This window comes from Notolabrus celidotus, chromosome 18 (genome assembly GCF_009762535.1).
Source record: "Notolabrus celidotus isolate fNotCel1 chromosome 18, fNotCel1.pri, whole genome shotgun sequence".
Taxonomy (NCBI): domain Eukaryota; kingdom Metazoa; phylum Chordata; class Actinopteri; order Labriformes; family Labridae; genus Notolabrus; species Notolabrus celidotus.
The window spans coordinates 299,706-316,539 of NC_048289.1; the positions used below are offsets into that span (position 1 = coordinate 299,706).

The window sequence follows — 16,834 nt, forward strand, 5'->3', positions numbered from 1 at the left end:
TCACAGACGGTTTCTGTAAACTGACCTTCACCAGCTTCAAAGTCTTTAAAGGCCAGCTCAGACCCAGAGTCATCCAGCAGCACTTCTCCATTCAGCGTGAACATCATGGTGTGTTCGTTCAGATCCACCATGCAGCCCACCACGTCGCCCGTCTGCCAGGCCCGTCCAAAGTGCTCATTCCCCTGGTGCCAGCGCTGGACCTGCAAACAGATCAACCTTCCCCTTTAGGACTACAATATGAACAGTCCCCTGCAGACTCAGCTAAATGAAGACATGTGGTGAGCTCAGTTACCTTGAAACCGTCAAACACAAAGGCCTGGTCATCAGATCCCAGCTCCTGGTCTGGGAGGCAACCAGGTCTGGCCCAGCCCACCCTCATCTCTCCTGCTGTTAAGACCTGGAGGAGAGGTAAAGGCACGTTTTATATATATATATATATATATATATATATATATATATATATATATATATATATATATATATATATATATATATATATATATATCATACTGTCATCTCTTCATACCTCCAGCTCAAAGTACCACTTCCCGGTGTTCACGCTGTAGGTCTTCTCTGCTCTGAAGATACGAAACCTCTCTGCAGACACGTTGCTGGGGTCCGACTGGGCTGCTGTAGGATGACATGGTCTGATATTAAGTCTCATAGATTAACAGAATGCTGAGCTGTGTATAATCACTGAATACAGTGATGGAGAAAAGGGTAGGTTGGTACCGTGGTCCTGGTCTGGAGCTTCCAGGTTGTACCCGTACCCCAGCAGAGTCCTGACAGCCTCCCTCAGACTGTCTTTGTTGGACTTCTTGGTCCTCTCGTCCAGCAGAACATAGGGGACCAGACGAGGGTTTCTGCGGTTCTTCACATCCTGAGAAAGTTCACAGAACAGAAGGATGACTAGCATAAAGGACTCATGGTAGTTTGCCAAAAGACAGATACCAGTAGAACCCAGTCTGCGTCCTGTCCCCCTACCTGTTGGATGCCGTAGGTCCAGCCCTGGCGGATGCGGTCTCTGGCCCAGACGTTGTGTGCGTTCTCAGCCAGTTTGTCCACCATGGCTTCCTGGCTGGAGGTCAGTTTGATGTGACTCAGGTCCAGAGGAGCCGGTTTATAACCGCTGGATAGCTCATAGCTGCACAGATAGAGTCCAACCAATCGGTCGTTAGCTAGCAGGCTAATCAGACAGCTCCAGGTACTCATGTCTAAGGCTCTGTTCACAGTCTGAAACACGACTGTCTGCACTCTTCACTGGTTCATATGTCTGCTTTCTACAGGCTTTATCACCTAAAGGAGCACAGGTGATGATGTCATCTGGTAGCACAGCGTGTTTTGTCAGTATGTTGATCTAATAAATGGAGATAAAGTTGTATGTAGGCTGTGTTTGGTTAAACTGACACATAACCACTCCACCAGAGCAATGAGGAACCAGAACAGAGATGAGGAACTGAAGGAGGACTGAAGGCTGTACGAGCTAGCTCTACTAGTCTTAGACACAAAGGATGTAAGGATACACTCAACCCATGATTCAATTGAATCCCGATTTTTGGTTCAAGCGGCAACCTCCGTTCAGAGGCTGGCTGCAGACTCACCAGAAACCACACACACACCCATTCAAAGAAGACAATCTTTACAGCAGAAGTAAACATGTTTACAGCCTGGTCCAAAAAACGGCTTGGCTCTACGTAGCTCATTTCTCTATCAGCACACACTGTACGGGGGGTGAATTTATTTCTAACGTGACGGTTCTAAATTCAGATCAGGAGTAGATAATCTCCCCCTAAAAAGCCCCTGCTAGGGGGGTAGTACTTTTCAAAGGTCCTGGGACTTTTGGGGGGCAGGGCCTGCAATGCTGAACAAGTCTGATTGGTAGATTAACCTCAGTGTTTTTATTCCTCCCTCTGTCCACAATAACATCACACACATCTGTGATTCTCTTGATTTCTCTTTCTTTCATTAGTTTTTATTTGTTCTATCTTTTTTGTATGTGTGTGTACTTTTCAAAAGAAGAAGCTGTGATTCTCTTTGTTTTCTCCATACATCACTGGCCTGATTTGCACAATCTACCCTGGTCGAAACACAGACAACAATGGGGGCACAGGAATCTTTTATTTCAGGGGAAAGTAGTTCTGGGGGCTAACTACTGAATTTCCCCCCTGGGAATAAATAATAAAGTATTTCTGAACAGACGCCGGAACTCTTGGTCGAAATGCACCTTTAGACTGAAAACAGTCTGACCAAGAAGGTAATGTGGCTCACTCTTCTAGATATACATTTCAATGCCGTCCTGTGAATCCTCCCTCAGTCTCAGTAAGTGACCCCTCGTCTCATCACTGCATCATCACATCATGTCAGCATCATAACATCTTTGATGTTCACTCACGTCTGAGACAGTTTCAGACTCTTCACTTTCTCCACAGCGTGTTCATCTGCCAGACCAACATGGCAGCCCAGAGCCAGAAGGGTCCTGAAACACACAGGTGTCAGTGAACACACACACACATGATCAAACACACACATGATCAAACAGAGCGTGGTATCTGTGGATCTGTATACTGCTCTGATGATTACTTCAGCGTCTCCAGAGACATCTGCAGGTTGTAGCTCCGCTCCTGTTCAGGAAGTCTGGAGAACTCCACCAGACAGGGGTGCTGCCTCTTATTATCATCTCTCACCTGAAACACACACACACACACAAACACACACACACACACACACACACACACACACACACACACAGAGAGAGAGAGGGAGAGAGTCACATCCAGGTATATGGCTCTGCTGTCTGACAGGTGTCCCTGCTGGTTGTATGGTACTCACGGCTCCGTAGGTCCAGCCCAGCTCGATCTTATTCATCACCCAGAGCTCATGAATGTTCTCTGCAAGTTTCTCCCTGATCCTCTCCAGGTGAGGAGGAAGCACTATCTGCAGCGGAGAGAGAGAGAGAGAGAGAGAGAGAGAGAGAGAGAGAGAGAGAGAGAGAGAGAGAGAGAGAGAGAGAGAGACCTCAGTCATCCTGAGTTTGTGACTTCAGTCTGACTCTTCTGTTTATGATCTGATCAACAACAAAAAACTGAACTGTCTCACCACCCAGTCTAAACACCATCAGGACTCTTTTTTTTAACCCAGTCAGTACCTGATCCGGACTCTAACAGCACCCTGTCTGGACCAGGTCGGTACCTGGTCGGGACTCTAACAGTAGCCCGTCTGGACCAGGGCCTGTATGCATGTCCAGCCATTACACAAACAGGACCATTAGTCTTAACGGCCAATTTGGCCGTAGCGTTAGCTGCATGCACAACTGCAAATAATTGGCCAGTTAACTAATTACGCCATGAAAGTGAGGCTGGTGCAAAACTTCATATGTCCAGGGAACCTCCTGGAAAACCCTGATCCAACAAATTCAAACTGCACATGCCTACTACACATAAACAACAATAAACATGGCGAGTGGTACCAGTGTGACTGAGAGAAGATCAAGAAGAAACAATGTTTCAGAGGAAGAAGAAATGGACATTTGATTAGAAGAATCTAGAATGAACAAACAGCTGTTATCAGCAAGTCAATCCTCAAAGAGAACAAACAAGGAGAAAGGGAAAGTCTGGCTTCAGATCTTGAACCGGGTCAATGCGTGTGGTGTTTCTGAGCGCACAGTAGAAGACCTACAAAATAAAATAAGCAACATGAAAGAGTCTTTATTCAACAAGCACCACCACAAACGTGGTCCAGGTGGAGGACCACCTGTCCCCCCATTGAAGGATGAGGACTTGTTAACGGAGTTGTTTGGGAAGGATTCACTTCACGGTGTTGTTGGTAGGTTACTTAAGAATTATGTTCTCATTAATTCATGTGAAATAGTCTACAGAAGTACTTTGATTTACATGGTTATGATTTGGCACGTACTACAGGGTGGAATTGTGTAGGAACAGAAGCCATGTCAGGAATATTCATTTCATCTTTTGCTTTGATCTTTCAGTGTCTGGTACAGTGTTCATGTATCCTTGGTTCACAGCAGACACAGACAGTAATACATAAGCACGATGTCCTCCATCCTTTAAACAGCCTAACAGGTGAGGTAATCCTGCTGTTAGCACCTGTAATGGTGGGGTCTACTGCCATTGAATGTAAAGCTTTGTTGGGGCGTTAACCTGGCTCATGCAGTCCGCTAATCCATTTCTTTTTCATCATTTGTACAAACGGCCCGTTTTCATCGCTAATGGCTGGACGTGCATACGGGCCGGGTCAGTACCTGGTTCAGAGTCTAACAGCACCCTGTCTGGACCTGGTGAGTACCTGGCTGGTGTCCACAGGTGTTGGGGTAAAGGCTGCCTGGCTCATTGTAATGGTGGGTCCCAGAAGGTCTCTGGATCCAGTCTGGTCTTGGCTTGGTTCCAGCTTCAGCTTCTCTCTGGGTAACACCGCTTCGTAGCAGGGGGCGTAACCTGGAGGGGGGAGGAACTTAAACTCTCCATGACGACCCCCAAGGAGAAAGCGCACCCTGCAGAGGAGAGGGGGGGAGCAGGTTGATCTTTACAAAGCAGGTCATGAGGAGCTGTTAGCTGTAGCTACAGGCGCTGTGTGAGTGTGTTCATGCACTGACTTGACTCCTGCAGAGAAGCTGGCCACAGGGAAGAACAGGCCGTCAGAGTTGAAGTTCTCGAACATGCCCTGCACCGGCTGCCCGTTGATCCTGAAAGAGATACTGGGCACGCTCAGATCCAGGCAGCAGCTCACCACGTCCTCCATCCTCAAGAGGTGCTGGTTCGGAGAGCTCACTGTGCGGGCGATGCATCCTGCGAGGATAGACACTCTGTAAGATCACACCTGAGACATGGAGGTCTCTGGAGGTCCCTATGAAAAACCGTACACATCTGTTACCTGACCACAGGTGGAGCCCATCAAACCCGTACGAGTACAGGTCATCCCCAACCCCATTGCCCCCCCATCCTTCCCCCCCGCTCGGGAAAGGGGCGTAGCCGCTGGTGTTGGCCCAGCCCACCCTCAGGTGAGTCGCCTCCGCTGTGACAAACGGCAGTGCCTGATCCACGATCAGCTCGTAGTACCACTTCTTGTACTGGGCGGAGCCATCACTGACACCAAGGAAGATGTTGGGGCGCATGCTGGAGAAAGGAAGACGAGCAAGGAAGAGGAAGAAGACGATGAGGAGGGTCTCAAATGAAACAATCAAAGAATAACGTAATCCAAGGCTCATTCAAAGTCATTGAGTATTAGTCTGTTTGTGTGTGTGTGTGTGTGTGTGTGTGTGTGTGTGTGTGTGTGTGTGTGTGTGTGTGTGTGTGTGTGTTACCTGCTTACGTGGTTGCTCAGGCGGGTCTGCAGCAGCAGGTCTCGTCCTGGCAGCAGGTTGTCACAGATCAGATGCTGGTTGGAGCGAACTGCTACGCCATGACACACACACAGAGAGCACAAGACATCCAGGACCTAAACATACACACACACACACACACACACACACACACACACACACACACACACACACACACACACACACACACACACACACACACACACACACACACACACACACAGCTCTCTGTTAATAGAGGAACATTACAGGGTGGAATAAATGTTTACACCTCCGTCTCTAAATCCTCAGCAGCCTCAGACTCTGCACACATGCACACACGCGCGCACACACAGACACAGACACAAACACAGACACACACACACACACACACACACACACACACACACCCATGAACACACACACCCATGAACACACACACGCGCACACACACACCACACACACGCACAAACACATACACGCACGCACGCACACACACACACACACACACACACACACACACACACACACACACACACACACACACAGAGCACATGTTGTTTAATAAAGCGTGTGTATTTTCTGTAGTGTAAAGGACTGAAGGACCTTGTGGTTGCGTCCGTGTTTGTCCAGCAGAGAGATGATGGACTTGATGTGTCCCTCTTTAATAATGTTCAGAGCCTCAGGACTCTCCACCAGCACACAGTGAAGGACCTCCAGTATGCCTACACACACACACATTTATGTACAGCATGAGACCACATGACAGCAGGAGTGCAGAGATATTAAAGCTGCTGGATGCATGAACAATGAGTGGGCTCAGAGAGGTGTTAAAGGGAGTGTGATGGAGGCTGCAGCTGAGAGACTCTGATGAACCCAGAGACAGTCTTCTGTTTGAACCCTGAGTCCTGATAACACCTAACATTTAACCCTGTGCATGCTGATGTTTGTATGATGCCTCTCTGTTGCATGTTTCAGAGACATTTAGTGATGCTCTAAATATATCTGTTTCCTGCTGTAATCACAGAAACAGCAGATGTTCTTTGATGTTAAAGGGATATTTCAGTGTTTTTGAAGTGGGGTTGTTTAAGTTTTATGTCACTAGTAATTGTACGAGTCACAAGGGATGCCGCTCAGCTCGACCCCTTTAATGAGAAACTTCTGGACATTTATTTATTGGGATAAACCCTTGAGATGTGCCATCTCGTTTAAGAGGGGGTCCCAGACAAACAATGATAAATAGGAACAGTACAATACAAAATAAAAACAAAACATGAATCCTTCTAAACAAAAACAAAGACAAAAAACAATGAATAATAATAATAATAATAATCATAATCATAATCATAATCATAATAAAAGGGCCGTTAAGCATAATAAAAAGATGTACATATCAAAATATCACACAAGTAAAAATGCATACATTAAACCCCTAAAATAACACACACACACACACACACACACACACACACACACACACACACACACACACACACACACACACACACACACACACATAGTGTCTCATTACAGGGGCTGAGCTGACAATCATACAATCACTAACAACATGAAACTCATACGACCCCACTTCAAAAACACTGAACTATCCCTTTAAATACTCTCAGTGTGATGGACCTCACATTCACACTCTGAAGCCTCAATAACACAGGTGCACTGTACACCTGCATGACAGGTACATGGTGATGTCATAGATGAATAGTGATCGTGCTGTGATGGGACCTACCAGAGGACGCCTCCAGTCTCTCCAGTCTGCTGATCAGCCAATCCAACGAGCCCGAGAACTGAGCGCAGTTCTTTCTGTTCCCTCTGATCAGAGCCGCTGCAGAGGAGGGGGGCAGAGGAGATTAAACACCTGATGATAATAAAGGAGAATTTCTCTGACAGCCCTCTGTTTGAACATGGTCTGTCAATGCCTCAGTACGGTCTGGATGGAGAACTGATTACATGTTGACTCGCTGTCCATACCACCACACCAAAAGATCCTCACAGGAGCTTTAAACCATTTCTCTATGTTCGTGTGTGTGTGTGTGTGTGTGTGTGTGTGTGTGTGTGTGTGTGTGTGTGTGTGTGTGTGTGTGTGTGTTTGAGTACCCAGCAGCTGGTACAGTGAGTTGAGGATGGAGCTCCAGGCGTCTCCTGCTTCTCGTCCTGCAGCTTCAGTAAAATGAGCGGCACTGCTGTACACATGCAGACGATCTATACACTCCAACACCAGGCTGATCATCCCCTGAACACACACACACGCACACGCACACACACACACACACACACACACACACACACACATCATTGCTATTTGTTCATATTGCACAGACAAGCAGACGCATCTTTTCAGCCTCCTTCCACATATCAATCTGAAGTCTTATTAATCAAAATCAATATTTATTTTTCCTGTGTTCATATTTATGACGCTGTCAGTATTATATGGTTAATCGTGGTGCAGTTATGGTCCTTAATCCACACATTGTAGTGGTGTTAAACCCCGAGCCCTCTGTCCCTGGTGGAACAGGTTATTTTGCTTCACTTCCTGTTTAACGAATAAAATAACAGTATATGTAACTGTAGATAAATAATAAACAGGGGGTCCTGACCTCCTCCTGGAACAGGTTCTGTCGGTTCTTGAGCGCTCTGAGGCGGTTCTGTTTGTCTTCATGTTCCAGGTGATCTCCGGGTGGCTGGAAGTATCCAATCAGATCCTGCAGACTCAGACTTACTGAATCTATTGGTAGATCTGGAGTGGAGCTCCGCCCCTTTTTCCTCAGAGTGTCCAGCCCCCTGCAGCAGGTGGAGACAGCAGTCAGTAACTTTAGGACAATATCAACAGAGCTGCAGGTATTTCATATGATGACAGACAGACAGACAGACAGACAGACAGGCTGTGTCTTGGGGTGTTTCTGCACACACACACACACACACACACACACATACACACACACACACACACAAACACACACACAAACACACACACACATTGTTTTCTGCACACACACTGATGAGCTGTAGACTGAAACACAGCTGCTTGTTGCTTCATAAACATTCATCACATGTTGCAGCTCTGCAGTGTGGGGTCATGTGATCACAGAGGATCCTCACACTGCAGCCTGTATGAAGTTCTTTGATCTCTCAGTGTGAATGTTTTCTCTGCAGCAGACAGACGCTCCTCTCAGAATCACTCCTCTTATCGTGTAAGGGAAACTGTAGAACACTTGTTGCCTCACTCTCACAGGTCCAGTCACAGTCTGCTTCTTTCCTCTCTGTAAAAACATGCAGCATGCTTCTTGTCTTTTAACGATCAGAGGTCTAACCCTCTCTCTGCAGAGCAGAGCTCTGAGCTCTGTTTTTCTTCTGCGTACAGTCATTTGTGTGCAGACAGAAACAGGTTGATACAAGTGCAGAGTCCCTGTGATGAAAGAGAGGAAGTCAAGTGTCCCTGTGGAGCCAGTCAGAGGTCAAATACATCTCTGATGATCTTTGTGACCCTGAATCTGTCATAGCCTGCTCACAGTGATCACCTGACTGATGTCTGCCTTTATTTTGAAGACATGGTATCAGTGTAGAGAACATTTCAAATTAGTAGCTGCATCTCTTCTTGGTCCATTATATACCAATCATCTGTTTCCTCCCTCCCACTTGGACTCTGCTTTTTGGTCATGACATTACCAAGGTATAAGATTTCTTCTTGAATTTGCCTCGAAACCATTTCTTTAGATACTTCCAAGTGAGACATTTTGTTTCTCAGCGTTTCTCTGGTTTTCCTTCTTTGCCATCTCAACATTTCAGTGAACAATTGTTCACTCTTAAGTTTAAAAAGAAAGGGATTGTCTCAGAAATATACGACCTCATTCTTGACCATTGTGATAAGTCCAACACCAAAACTAGACTGGCTTGGCAGGCAGAGTCGGGACTTCATCTAAGTAAGGAGTCGTGGGAGGATGTTGCATGTCTTACTCTCATTCACTTTAAGGTCATTCACAGGGTTCATTTCTCTAAATCAAGACTTGCTGAGTTTTATAAAGAGGTAGAACACAAATGTGACAGGTGTTCAGGCTCAAATTGTCGCTTAAGCCATATGTTCTTTCTCTGGCCACACTTAAAGCTGCTGTTGGTAGGAATGGTGCAAAAACGTTACTTTATTCTGCTGGGTTTGGAGAAAAGTTCATAACATGAATTGGTACTCATCGGTAAGTGGAGTAATTTGAGATTATGGCGAAATCTCTGTGTTTTCAATGCCTTTGTATCAAGCAATGTCATTCCCCTCATTCTCGTTATCACGGACCAATCAGAACTACTCCCTAATCATCCATCCTGATTGGTCGAGTGGCGGCCTCACTACGTCGTCCTGATTGGCTGGGAAGCCACTACTTCCTCATAGAACGCGCACAACAATCTTTTGAAGAAACTTTTGGTCTGGGTACTTTAACACTATGTCAGTCATCTTGGGTTTACACTGACAACCTTGCCCACTAATAGCTATTTTTGGGACTCCAGATGAATCAAGTCATTTCAATTCTGTTCAAACGGAAATCATTAACTTTACGTCACTGCTGGCTAGATGCTGTTAATTTTTACATTGGAAGTCTACCAACCCTCCATCTGTTGCCCAGTGGTTACAGGATACAGTCTCCTTTTTAAAAGTTCTTTCACAAATGGCAACCCTTTCTTTCACAGGTTAGAGATCTGCAGGCTCTGCCAGACTGAGAGGTGTCTTAGTTTCTTTTATCATTACTGTATTTCCAAATTTTTGTGCATTAATTTCTGCTGCTGAGCTCGGCTGGGGAGGAAGGGATTATTTTATGTATGAGTTCTAACACTGGTATCTTTGTACTGTAATGTGCAGGTGATTCTGTATTTAGAGTCATTTTCCCAGTCTCATTGTTATGTTTTTCTTTTCTACGTTTAAATGAAACATTTTTAAATGTAAACTTTTACGCAAATTACAATGTCATTCAAATTTGTTCAATAAACAGAATTGGCAAAAAAAAACATGTCTGCCTTAAGCATTGACCACAACACAACTCCAAAACTCAAACTCCAAGCTGTGGAAGAGCAGGCAGGAGAAGAATACAGCTGATAGAGGCTGCTGTCTCCTTCTTTCCACCTCACTGAAAACATCCTGATATCCATGTGTTGTTATTTATAAACAGCTTCCATGTCGGCCTCTGTCACACACCTGGAGGGTGGCAGGTCTGCATGCACCGCACTGTGAACAGCTTTAGAGAAATAACCTTCAACAATCAGTCGTGAAAAACAGTGCCAAAGTCAAGATGAGTCTTCAGCAGAATAAAGACCGGTCCTCTGCAGGGAGTCACAGACTGCACTGACGGGACAGCAGCCAATCAGGCGGGTCCATTTGGTTGGTTTCTCTATGTGTGAAGAGAGAGGAACTCTCCATCACTCGATAAAACACACACACACACGCACGCACGCACGCACGCACGCACGCACGCACGCACGCACGCACGCACGCACGCACGCACGCACGCACACACACACACACACACACACACACTCGAGCTCTGCTGGTTTCACATGATCTGTCTGTGGGTTATCTCTCTGTTGTATGCGTTGCTGTGTCTATGTGTGTGTGTGTGTGTGTGTGTGTGTGTGTGTGTGTGTGTGTGTGTGTGTGTGTGTGTGTGTGTGTGACCCACCTGATGAACAGGTTGAAGAGGAACACAGTACTTCTGATGACTCGTGCAGATCTACTCTCCTCGTGTTGAGATCGAGACAGAGTCAGCCCGTCGTCCATGTGACCCTCGTGATGCATGATGGCCTGAAACAGATACCAACCTTTAACATAACACTGAGTTATTACAGTCTTTGTTTCACATGCAAAAGAGAGTTCAAACTGTTCCTGTCTTCACTACTTCTGGATCATTAGTCTCACTGAAACCAATACTGAGACGTCACCTTACGTCTTCCTCCTTTAAGAGACAGCTCTGATATATCTTGACCTTAGGCTCCTGAGTTTGACAAATCTTAGAGCCTGAAGGACCCACAGATTCGCCAACACTCAGGCTGTAACGTCTGCAACAAAGTGTGTCCACTAACAGTTCTTGTTTTTGTCCCTGACAGGCTCACACACTGACTAACTCTGGAGTGAAGACAGCAGCAGACAGACAGCTGTCTCCATGAGCTACAGTGTGATTTCTTCACCATCGACTGTAGCATGACGTTTATAAAAAACTCAGAGCTTTATGGTGAAGTTCAGGGATCTACAGAAACTCAGACAGCATAGGTTTGAGGTAGTAAGGCTTCAGTGAGGCACCTTCCTCTGGACTCCTCCCATACGAGCACACTTAGCATCCACAGTCTGATAGGTGAGCCACAGAAAGGTGTCCACGTGTTGGATGTAACACACAGAGTCTCCATATTTAATGTCAGGAACCCCCATCCCATCCACCTCCTTCTTAACACCTGGGTCCAACTTTTCCTGCAACACACAGAGACGGACACACAAATGAACACTGTAAAAAATCAGTGCTGAGTCAGTGTTACAGTATAAATGTTTTTACAGTGTATCATATACATTTTTTCCAGTTTATTACATACATATTTTTACAGTTTTAATATTTTTTACAGTGTACCATATAAATATTTTCTACATTGTGTATTTTTTTCACTTTAAATATTTATTTTTGTATTTCTTAGTTTCAATTTTTTTTTACAGTTTACATTTTTTTTACATTTTTTTTACATCTTTAATATTTTTTACAGTGTACTATGTCAATTTTTTCTACATAGTGTAATTTTTACACTTTAAATATTTTTCTACTGTGTGTAGTTTTTACAGTTTGAATATGTTCAACATTGTGTATTTTTTGCAGTATAAATATTTTTACAGTGTGTATTTTTTGAAGTTTAAATATGTTTTGCGATTTGAATCTTTTTTACAGTGTGTATTTTTACAATATAGATATTTATTACAGTGTATTTTTTAAGTATAAATATTTTTACAGTTTGAATATGTTGAACAGTGTGTATTTTTACAGTTTGAATATGTTGAACAGTGTGTATTTTTACAGTTTGAATATGTTGAACAGTGTGTATTTTTTACAGTTTGAATAATGTTTAACTGTGTATTTTACAGTTTGAATGTTTTACAGTGTGTATTTTTACAGTTTGAATATGTTGAACAGTGTGTATTTTTACAGTTTGAATATGTTGAACAGTGTGTATTTTTTACAGTTTGAATATGTTGAACAGTGTGTATTTTTACAGTTTGAATATGTTGAACAGTGTGTATTTTTTACAGTTTGAATATGTTGAACAGTGTGTATTTTTACAGTTTGAATATGTTGAACAGTGTGTATTTTTACAGTTTGAATATGTTGAACAGTGTGTATTTTTACAGTTTGAATATGTTAAACAGTTTGTATTTTGTACAGTTTGAATAATGTTTAACAGTGTGTATTTTTACAGTTTGGATGTTTTACAGTGTGTATTTTTACAGTTTGAATGTTTTACAGTGTGTACTTTTTACAGTTGGAGTATGTTGAACAGTGTGTATTTTTTACAGTTTGAATATGTTGAACAGTGTATTTTTACAGTTTGAATGTTTTACAGTGTGTATTTTTTACAGTTTGAATATGTTGAACAGTGTGTACTTTTTACAGTTTGAATATGTTGAACAGTGTGTACTTTTTACAGTTTGAATATGTTGAACAGTGTGTATTTTTTACAGTTTGAATAATGTTTAACTGTGTATTTTTACAGTTTGAATGTTTTACAGTGTGTATTTTTACAGTTTGAATATGTTGAACAGTGTGTATTTTTTACAGTTTGAATATGTTGAACAGTGTGTATTTTTACAGTTTGAATATGTTGAACAGTGTGTATTTTTTACAGTTTGAATAATGTTTAACTGTGTATTTTTACAGTTTGAATGTTTTACAGTGTGTACTTTTTACAGTTTGAATATGTTGAACAGTGTGTATTTTTTACAGTTTGAATATGTTGAACAGTGTGTATTTTTTACAGTTTGAATATGTTGAACAGTGTGTATTTTTACAGTTTGAATATGTTGAACAGTGTGTATTTTTACAGTTTGAATATGTTGAACAGTGTGTATTTTTTACAGTTTGAATATGTTAAACAGTTTGTATTTTGTACAGTTTGAATAATGTTTAACAGTGTGTATTTTTACAGTTTGAATGTTTTACAGTGTGTATTTTTTACAGTTTGAATATGTTGAACAGTGTGTACTTTTTACAGTTTGAATATGTTGAACAGTGTGTATTTTTTACAGTTTGAATATGTTGAACAGTGTGTATTTTTTACAGTTTGAATATGTTGAACAGTGTGTATTTTTACAGTTTGAATATGTTGAACAGTGTGTATTTTTTACAGTTTGAATATGTTAAACAGTTTGTATTTTGTACAGTTTGAATAATGTTTAACAGTGTGTATTTTTACAGTTTGGATGTTTTACAGTGTGTATTTTTACAGTTTGAATGTTTTACAGTGTGTACTTTTTACAGTTGGAGTATGTTGAACAGTGTGTATTTTTTACAGTTTGAATATGTTGAACAGTGTATTTTTACAGTTTGAATGTTTTACAGTGTGTATTTTTTACAGTTTGAATATGTTGAACAGTGTGTACTTTTTACAGTTTGAATATGTTGAACAGTGTGTACTTTTTACAGTTTGAATATGTTGAACAGTGTGTATTTTTTACAGTTTGAATAATGTTTAACTGTGTATTTTTACAGTTTGAATGTTTTACAGTGTGTATTTTTACAGTTTGAATATGTTGAACAGTGTGTATTTTTTACAGTTTGAATATGTTGAACAGTGTGTATTTTTTACAGTTTGAATATGTTGAACAGTGTGTATTTTTTACAGTTTGAATAATGTTTAACTGTGTATTTTTACAGTTTGAATGTTTTACAGTGTGTACTTTTTACAGTTTGAATATGTTGAACAGTGTGTATTTTTTACAGTTTGAATATGTTGAACAGTGTGTTTTTTTTTACAGTTTGAATATGTTGAACAGTGTGTATTTTTACAGTTTGAATATGTTGAACAGTGTGTATTTTTACAGTTTGAATATGTTGAACAGTGTGTATTTTTACAGTTTGAATATGTTGAACAGTGTGTATTTTTTACAGTTTGAATATGTTAAACAGTTTGTATTTTGTACAGTTTGAATAATGTTTAACAGTGTGTATTTTTACAGTTTGAATGTTTTACAGTGTGTATTTTTTACAGTTTGAATATGTTGAACAGTGTGTACTTTTTACAGTTTGAATATGTTGAACAGTGTGTACTTTTTACAGTTTGAATATGTTGAACAGTGTGTATTTTTTACAGTTTGAATATGTTGAACAGTGTGTATTTTTACAGTTTGAATGTTTTACAGTGTGTATTTTTACAGTTTGAATATGTTGAACAGTGTGTATTTTTACAGTTTGAATATGTTGAACAGTGTGTATTTTTACAGTTTGAATATGTTGAACAGTGTGTATTTTTTACAGTTTGAATATGTTGAACAGTGTGTATTTTTTACAGTTTGAATAATGTTTAACTGTGTATTTTTACAGTTTGAATGTTTTACAGTGTGTACTTTTTACAGTTTGAATATGTTGAACAGTGTGTATTTTTTACAGTTTGAATATGTTGAACAGTGTGTATTTTTACAGTTTGAATATGTTGAACAGTGTGTATTTTTACAGTTTGAATATGTTGAACAGTGTGTATTTTTTACAGTTTGAATAATGTTTAACTGTGTATTTTGTACAGTTTGAATGTTTTACAGTGTGTACTTTTTACAGTTTGAATATGTTGAACAGTGTGTATTTTTTACAGTTTGAATATGTTGAACAGTGTGTATTTTTTACAGTTTGAATATGTTGAACAGTGTGTATTTTTACAGTTTGAATATGTTGAACAGTGTATTTTTACAGTTTGAATATGTTGAACAGTGTGTATTTTTAAAGTTTGAATATGTTGAACAGTGTGTATTTTTTACAGTTTGAATATGTTGAACAGTGTGTATTTTGTACAGTTTGAATAATGTTTAACAGTGTGTATTTTTACAGTTTGAATGTTTTACAGTGTGTACTTTTTACAGTTGGAATATGTTGAACAGTGTGTATTTTTTACAGTTTGAATATGTTGAACAGTGTGTATTTTTACAGTTTGAATGTTTTACAGTGTGTATTTTTACAGTTTGAATATTTTGAACAGTGTGTACTTTTTACAGTTTGAATATGTTGAACAGTGTGTACTTTTTACAGTTTGAATATGTTGAACAGTGTGTATTTTTACAGTTTGAATATGTTGAACAGTGTGTACTTTTTACAGTTTGAATATGTTGAACAGTGTGTATTTTTTACAGTTTGAATATGTTGAACAGTGTGTATTTTTAACAGTTTGAATATGTTGAACAGTGTGTATTTTTACAGTTTGAATGTTTTACAGTGTGTATTTTTTACAGTTTGAATATGTTGAACAGTGTGTATTTTTTACAGTTTGAATATGTTGAACAGTGTGTATTTTTTACAGTTTGAATATGTTGAACAGTGTGTATTTTTTACAGTTTAAATATGTTGAACAGTGTGTATTTTTACAGTTTGAATATGTTGAACAGTGTGTATTTTTACAGTTTGAATATGTTGAACAGTGTGTATTTTTACAGTTTGAATAATGTTTTACAGTGTGTATTTTTTACAGTTTGAATATGTTTAACCGTGTGTATTTTTTACAGTTTGAATATGTTGAACAGTGTGTATTTTTACAGTTTGAATATGTTGAACAGTGTGTATTTTTTACAGTTTGAATAATGTTTAACAGTGTGTGTTTTTACAGTTTGAATATGTTGAACAGTGTGTATTTTTACAGTTTGAATATGTTGAACAGTGTGTGTTTTTACAGTTTGAATATGTTGAACAGTGTGTATTTTTTACAGTTTGAATATGTTTAACAGTGTGTATTTTTTACAGTTTGAATATGTTGAACAGTGTGTATTTTTACAGTTTGAATATGTTGAACAGTGTGTATTTTTTACAGTTTGAATAATGTTTAACAGTGTGTATTTTTTACTGTGTTTATTTTTTTCAGTATAAATATTTTAGAGTGTACCTTGGAGGACCTGAAGCAGAAGGCTGTGGATTTGACGTCGGCCCTCTCTTTGTCCATCAGCAGCAGAGACCTGTCCTCGATCAGACTCAGGTATTTTCCCGTGGTCACGTGTCTCAGTCTGAACGGCTGACCCCAACGGATGTGACTCCCACTCCACCTAAACACACACAGAGCGAGAGGCAGAGCACAGGGTGTGTAGAAGCAGGTTTCAACACTAATGTCATTATCGATCTCAGCAGATGTGTGTCTAACATGAGTCTGGTCCTGCTGGAGGTTTCTGCCTGTTAAAGGAAGTTTGTCCTTGCCACTGTAACTTGCTAAATGCTGCAAAGTGCTCTGCTCATGGTGGATTAAGATGAGATCAGACTGAGTCCTGTCTGTAAGATGGGACTGGATCTGATCCTGTCTTGATGTTGG

General features: G+C 40.6%; 2 protein-coding genes across 2 annotated transcripts in view; both read right to left on the reverse strand.

Moving 5' to 3' along the window:
* Positions 1 to 4,687, reverse strand: part of ryr2a (ryanodine receptor 2a (cardiac)) — a 118,809-nt gene extending 114,122 nt beyond the window's left edge. Inside the window, exons 1-10 of the mRNA XM_034708408.1 lie at positions 4,610 to 4,687; positions 4,303 to 4,507; positions 2,830 to 2,934; positions 2,581 to 2,684; positions 2,393 to 2,476; positions 985 to 1,144; positions 733 to 880; positions 527 to 630; positions 293 to 397; positions 26 to 200 (exon numbers count right to left, since the gene is read on the reverse strand). Coding sequence (XP_034564299.1) covers positions 26 to 200; positions 293 to 397; positions 527 to 630; positions 733 to 880; positions 985 to 1,144; positions 2,393 to 2,476; positions 2,581 to 2,684; positions 2,830 to 2,934; positions 4,303 to 4,507; positions 4,610 to 4,674 — 1,255 coding nt within the window. The 5' untranslated portion in view covers positions 4,675 to 4,687. The remainder of the gene's footprint in view (positions 1 to 25; positions 201 to 292; positions 398 to 526; positions 631 to 732; positions 881 to 984; positions 1,145 to 2,392; positions 2,477 to 2,580; positions 2,685 to 2,829; positions 2,935 to 4,302; positions 4,508 to 4,609) is intronic.
* Positions 4,688 to 5,025: 338 nt separating this feature from the next.
* The window catches only part of LOC117830458 (ryanodine receptor 2-like), a 39,474-nt gene continuing 27,665 nt past the window's right edge, over positions 5,026 to 16,834 (reverse strand). The window contains exons 3-11 of the mRNA XM_034708592.1: positions 16,418 to 16,574; positions 11,604 to 11,768; positions 10,987 to 11,108; positions 7,927 to 8,110; positions 7,427 to 7,562; positions 7,059 to 7,154; positions 5,921 to 6,039; positions 5,326 to 5,451; positions 5,026 to 5,129 (exon numbers count right to left, since the gene is read on the reverse strand). Of these exons, the coding sequence (XP_034564483.1) occupies positions 5,097 to 5,129; positions 5,326 to 5,451; positions 5,921 to 6,039; positions 7,059 to 7,154; positions 7,427 to 7,562; positions 7,927 to 8,110; positions 10,987 to 11,108; positions 11,604 to 11,768; positions 16,418 to 16,574 (1,138 nt within the window). The 3' untranslated portion in view covers positions 5,026 to 5,096. The remainder of the gene's footprint in view (positions 5,130 to 5,325; positions 5,452 to 5,920; positions 6,040 to 7,058; positions 7,155 to 7,426; positions 7,563 to 7,926; positions 8,111 to 10,986; positions 11,109 to 11,603; positions 11,769 to 16,417; positions 16,575 to 16,834) is intronic.